Source organism: Austrofundulus limnaeus, unplaced genomic scaffold (genome assembly GCF_001266775.1).
Source record: "Austrofundulus limnaeus strain Quisiro unplaced genomic scaffold, Austrofundulus_limnaeus-1.0 Scaffold292, whole genome shotgun sequence".
NCBI lineage: Eukaryota > Metazoa > Chordata > Actinopteri > Cyprinodontiformes > Rivulidae > Austrofundulus > Austrofundulus limnaeus.
In genome coordinates this window covers 158,276-165,050 of record NW_013952694.1, presented here as the reverse complement: position 1 = coordinate 165,050, position 6,775 = coordinate 158,276, and the positions used below count along the sequence as shown (strand labels likewise).

The 6,775-nt window shown below is 38.5% G+C and overlaps 1 protein-coding gene across 1 annotated transcript in view; it reads right to left on the bottom strand.

The window, feature by feature from the left end:
- The window catches only part of c1qtnf4 (C1q and TNF related 4), a 38,715-nt gene that overhangs the window by 2,820 nt on the left and 29,120 nt on the right, over positions 1–6,775 (bottom strand). Inside the window, exon 2 of the mRNA XM_014021423.1 lies at positions 2,739–3,100. Coding sequence (XP_013876877.1) covers positions 2,739–3,095 — 357 coding nt within the window. The 5' untranslated portion in view covers positions 3,096–3,100. The remainder of the gene's footprint in view (positions 1–2,738; positions 3,101–6,775) is intronic.

The following is a 6,775-nucleotide window of genomic DNA, read 5'->3' as shown; positions in this document are numbered from 1 at the left end:
TTATTATTATATCTCAAGTTCCTCCTTCAACCAAATTACTTACCTGGATACTCACCTCCTTCCCTTTCCCTCCGCAGCCTGGATCCCCTGTACATATCCCTACCACCTGTAAATAAAATAACACTTACCTTTTATCTGGTCTCCGTGTCTGTTGTCTGTTAAACCTGCTCATCTTTGACTTGTACCTGAAAACCTGATAGAAAGAACATTTTCATATTCTTATCCTAAATTTCTCTTTCTTTTTGAATGAAGGGCTCATACGAACATGCCGTATTAGATTCAACAAATGCTTCTAACTTCAGGAAAAGTGTGTAAATGAGCTGCGTAAACTGATGAATTCCACCTGTAAGTATTCAGGTGCACAAGGAGAGGAAATTAGCATAATTACCACTCCAATGATATCATAATACCATATAAGGCTACACTTCCTGCCCCACATACCAGGACGTGTTCATTCATTAAAACAGCAAAAAGTAAAAGAACTTCACGAGTTTGGAGATTGAAGTCCTGCTCTCAGAGATCCAGAAAAGAAAATCTGACATTTTTAGCAGCGTCAGCTGTGGAATTAAAGGAATGAAATGACTGTTGTTAATGTTGTATCTCCTTTGGGTCGTATACAGTCACAGAAATAAAAATCTAAAGCATATTCATCTCTCTAGTCCTGCTCCAGTTTTCCTTTTATCAAGTGTAAACTACTGTGTTACATAATTCTCATTTATTCAGAAGAGCAATTAGACACAGCTTTCACTTGTGTATTTTGTTCGTATCTAAAAAAAATTCTAATACGAGAAAATTGGTGAATGCGACAAGTTCTCCTAAATCACTCGTATGCACARCAAATCTGTTYGTACGAATGGTTCTTGCATGAGACCCATTGCTCTTTCAAATCAGAGAACTCAGACAGGATCATTTCTGATGTTTGTGTCTGGAAACTGTCAGTGGACAGTAAGACGTTTTAAAAAAAGTATTACCACACACTGAAACATTACAGCTCAGTAATGTTAAGCAGCTTGAGTTAAAAAAACTGACTTGAATATCCTCATGCAAAAAAAATCCATTTAAAACCAGAGAAGATGAAACACAAAGCTCGAAATGCTCAAACAAAATGGCATCAGCTGTGATGAATGGGGGGCTGAGTTTCACTGAGTCGCCAAACACTAGAGCAGTTTTAAGAGTTTTATTTATAAACAGGAAGCACGATCTGGATTCACACGTCAATGGGACCAGGAGCTCTAAACAGAGGAGGATTAGATTAGTGGCTGAAATTAACTGTGGAGCAGATTTTGCATGAGTGTAAACTACTAAACTTCTAAAAGAGTGCTTGGTCCAGAACGAACTCCTGAATGATGTGGACAGCCTTAGGTGAAGTCCGATGATACTTCYGTGTTTACAGAGAGACCTCCGGTGGAGCTAGGAGGTGCGGGGATTATCCGTGGGACAGGCAGGGGTCATACACAAGAAGACTGAGAGCAGAACCAGGTTTGGAGGAGCAGACTTATCTCGTGGTCGGGGTACACAGGCAGAAGTCGAAGTCTGAAGATCAGATGACTGAACAGGTCAGACGGGGAGAGAGACAGGAGGCAGAAATCCAGAGTCCAGAGTAGGAGTCAAAACCAGGAGGGCAGAGTTCGAGACGGTACCATTCAGGGGCAAGGCGAGGGACGTAGAACCAGTGAGGAGAAACAAGACTGAGACGAGGCAGGCAAGGCGTGATATGAATGCTGGACTGTTACTAGGAGAACCGTTCATAAATCTGGCACTGGAGCTGTGGATGAGTGGAGCTTAAATACTGCAGAACACAGGTGAGTGACATGACGCTGACTGAGGTTAGATGAGATGGGAGGGGAGAAACAATTAGGAGATAAATGACTGTGACAGGACTTGGGCAGGAAACAGACATGATTCATGACAACAGCCCTAATTTACAATAGCATTTCTGCCAATTACTGCTTGATGCTTTTTTTTACTCAAACTGAACTGTATGGTTTATTTTAAAGATAATACAATAAAAACAGACTTGTTTCAGCCATTAGTGTTAAAATAATGAGCTCTTGTGAATTTAGATATGGGAGATTTCAGTACACAGACAAGAAAAAAATAAAGTTTTACTGTGTGTGGGTGTGGATGGGTATTTCCTACTATGTGAGGGCAATTTTGGTGTACTTGTCTACTTGTGGGGACCATCAGGTACTTATGGGGACTTAAGTCATGGGAGGAAACACTGTTAGTGGTTTAGAACAAAGGTGTAAACTGAGTTTAGGTTGGATTTAGGGTCAGGTATGAGGTTAGGTTTAGAGTCAGGTATGTACCTGTGAGGTTAGGTTTAGGATCAGGTACAGTATGTACCTGTGAGGTTAGGTTTAGAGTCAGGTATGTACCTGTGAGGTTAGGTTTAGGGTAAATGGTCAGGGTTAGGAATTCAATGTCCCCATAAAGATAGATGTACTAGACTCTGTGCACATGTTTGTGTGTTTTATTTAAATTTGACTGATTTTGTTTTACTGTTCTAAGAAACGGGGYCTGAAATATTGCCCTCGGTGAAAGGGGCACACATAATGAAAAGTTTGAGAACCACTGATCTGAGGTAATGTAAAGAACAGGTTTGAATTTGTAAGTCATAAAGAACTTGTTCCTCTTTAAAAGCATTTCAATTTCTCAACCCAGTTTGTTGCTGTCAGCCTCATCAATAAGTCTAAAAGGTTAAGTTTTGAGGTATGTTTCAGACATTTTCGACCTACCTTCCTCTCCTCCCCAGCGTTCTCCTCGTACACAATGGCCTGCACCTCATTTCGGTTCTTCATTAGCATCACAGACAGGTCTTTGTGGGGGAACTTTCCCACTGTGAAGGAAAAGTAGTAGGCCCCGGGKATTCGACAACGAAACAGACCAGCCTTGGCATCAAAATCCCCACCAATGTTGACATAGACAGTGTCAAAGGTCACTGTCATCTTTGGTCCACCTTCCATGCTGCTGGTGCGAGAAACTGAGAAAGCTGAGCGTAGCTCTGCATTGTCCATCAGACGGGCAAATCCTCTCACACTGCCTGTGTAACTCAGGCACAGCAGGCCAATCAGCACACTTGCTTGRAGCCACATTGTATCTGGAGAAATGTAAAAAAAAGAAGAAGAAAAAATACATTTATTTACGTGTGACATTCAATTTTCTTTTTGTCATTTAAAACTCATTGATGGATTTACTGACCTATTAACAAAAAACTGCTGATTTGACATTTACCACAAGAGACCAGGWAGTAACAAGAAAGTTTGAAATCCTATTTATTTTTCCATGTTTTCCACTTTAGTTTCCCTTTTTATAACACACCTGTAGGGTGTAATTAATGAATCTCACACTCCAGTTCCCAGATCTCTCTGCTGCCTTAGGCCTGCAGAATAATTTTGTTGTCCTCTGATCGTAGTATTTATAAAAATGTTTTCAGTCATTTCCACAGTATAAAATCTCATCAGGTTATTTTATGCATCACTAGTCCCTTGTAGTTATTACAGATGAGTAAATCTGCTTTGAAATTACAGCACATTTTTAGTGCAAAACCTTTTTCCTGATTTCTCTGCTGATTGCTGGATTTTGCTGGAATTATTTTTACATTAGAGCTGATTTTGAAGAGAGGAAACAGGTCAGACAGTCAAAATCTATTTGGGACCATAAACGCCAGTTGAAAATCGTAATACCCAACAGTGGCAGAGCTCAGGGATGGCCATGGGCACCATAGAAAAATTTTAAGCCACATCTTCAGTTCAACTGCAATGTTCAGATAGGTAATTCTCCACCTAAACAGGTGGGGACAGTAGTGCAGTTAACTCTAATATTAACACCAACACAAGTACAAAGGAAGACCAATATGTCCTGAAAGACATCTGTGTCCCATTTCCGGGGCTGCAGCCTACCATGGTCACAGCCCACAGAGGCTGCATCCTTCACAGTCCGTAGAGGTTGCCCTAAAACGGCTGTGAAAGGACATGACATAATCCTCAGAAGACGTATGTTTGAGGGACCACGCACTACCCTGTTCCCATATTCATTTGTGCCTTCAGATTTAAAATGTGTTGGGACATGTATTCAAACTTCTTTTCACTGGAGGAACAACTTCACAATTAACAATGTTACATGTAAATAAATAAAAAACAATCATTTGACTTTAGCTCTAGTATACTTGTAATAGCCTATATGCCACAGTCATCAATGACGTATTTCTGGTAAAATTCTTGCCACGCTCCTCCCTTCCACTCCCTGCTTACTGCCTATGTTTTTAGCGTTAGCTCCTAGTACTAGTCCGTGAAAATGTCACAAAAGTTAAAGCATCTGTGATCTACTGGTATAAAACGTGAGTTCTGTTGTGTGCCGCTGTGTCAACTAACCAGCAGGTACAATAGAGTAGTTAGTTTTTCTCCATTTTCCTCTTGATGAGGAGGTGACAGCAGTGGATCATAGCATTACAGGGAAAACTTAACTCTAATATCTCACGGTTGTGTTTGTAATCGGCATTTCTAACCTGAGGATATTCAAGAGCCAGCAACAGAAATGAGAAGACAGAGGTTACAAAAGGGAAATGTACATTTATCCCCTTTTACTGCCAAGACAAGAGAGGAAAGACCTCCTCCACACGACAGTTAGCAGGAAGCTAACACACAGCAGCCGGTACAAAGGTAGGTGTGTGCGCGCCTGTTTGTGTTATATGAAATGTTTTTATGTGACTTTGTCATGAGTTTTATGCAAAAGTAAAAACTTGTTAGAGTGTATATTACAGCGTAGACTAAAGCCGAGTGACGACCATAAACACKAACGTCTTTCCTTTGTTTTTATGGCTTTAATCCACTTTGGAGTGATTTTTTTTCCACTTGGCTGGACCTGTACATCTTCTGTGTTAATGTTGGTACATGTAATATGCTAATTCTGTACTGTGGAGATCATTAAGAGTCGTTGTCGGGTGAAAAAATCTTTTGCTAACACTGTGTTGACTGTGAACCGTAAGTGTTGGGAGTGGCATCCAGTGCTGGGCCGGATGTCCGTGGCATATAGGCTATTGCATTTTATTTAACATCTCATTGCAGCATAGATTTTATAAGCTAAGTTGCAAAACATACATTTAAAAACAAATTCTTTAGTCCTTGCTAACTAGTAGCATCAGCAACACAGCCTTGTAGCTACAAATTGAACACATGTACAATAGGTTGCCTTCAGGCCAAGGCCTCCCTTGAAAAAGAGACCTGTGATCTCAGTGGGATTTGCCTGGTTAAACAATGTTAAAATGTCTAAATTGCTGTAGTATGGGTCTGTAATTTTTAATTCTTCCCCCTTTAGCATCTGATTTTATAGGAAACAATAAGAACAAGCGGAACATGAGTGTTAGACCAAAACAATTGATAAGAACAACTTATCAACAACAACTAGAAAAAGTCTGAATGTTTTTGTACTTAGTCTACCCAAAAACCTTTGTGGTCTCTCTAAGATGTTACAATAGTAGGTCTATACTCAAGCAAAAGCACTTTCCTTTTTTGTACATGGAAACTATATTTATATAAGCATGTCAGACTAGTGGACCTGCCCTGAGACAAAAAGAAGTGAGAACCATCCACACAAGACGGCGGCAAATCCAGAAACAAATTCTCTCACTGACAATCACCTGCTGCTGTCATTCACACCTGCCACAGCCATGAGACAAGGCTTCAGTGGACACATCTTTAAATCCAATAAAATATAATTTTACTAAAAAAAGAGAAATAAAATTTTATTTTTATTAGTTGTGCATGTTTGAAACGCAGACAATATTTTGTTTGCAACTATTTTTGTGAATGTTCAATATTTACATAAAYTTACAATATCTTATTCTAACACTTGTATTCAGCAGGTTCTGGCTCTCCACAGCAGTTTCAGTTCTAAATGTGGCCTTTTGAGTAAAACAGTTTTCCACCCCTGAGTCTGACCTAGAAACACAAAATGGCCTCAGGGATAAAGAACAGAATAAAGAAAGAAAAATAAAGAGAATAGAGTTATTTGACACTGGATTAAAAAAAAATAACCCATAAAGAATTTAGTTTTTTGCTGAAGGAAAAACTTAATTTTCAGTTTTTTTTCCGTAGTTTGAGCAGCTCATTCAGCTTCAGAACGAGTCCAATAAAATAAAAGCTGAAGGGTTTCTTTCATTTAACAAGGAGATGTGAAAATGTGTTTGATGGAAACCTTTTTGTTTTTGTTTTTAACTATTTTATTTACTTGGCCTAGAGATATAAAAGAATATCTGTCTAATAAAGTTATACAATGTTTTACTTGATCATGCTTTCCTAATCATGAATAGGACAAATCCATGGTCAAATTGGTTTATAATTAAAGTTTTATTTTGTTTGTCTGCATTTCTTCTTATGAAGTCAACCAAAGAACTCAAAAGTAAAACTAAACAACAATAAAACAATTGTTAGGTGATTCCAGGATGTCACTGTTTCCTATAATAGATCAAAAGCAGAGTTTTTATGTTTTCATGCCCTAACCAGAGAAACATACATATTTTATCTTCTTTTCTTGTAGTTGAAATATTTACAATGTTTAATTTGTTGGACATAAAAGACTGAAAATATGGGGAAAGAATGAGAACAGTTGAATTTTGATAAAATAAATAATATCCTAACCAGAAGCAAAATAATCTTATGGACAAGAAGATGGCTGTCACATTCTTACTTCCTATTTCAGATTTAGGTCAAACTTCTTCAAATTCAGTTGATTCAGAAGTTTTATGATGATGAAAGATTAATTATTATTCCCACTG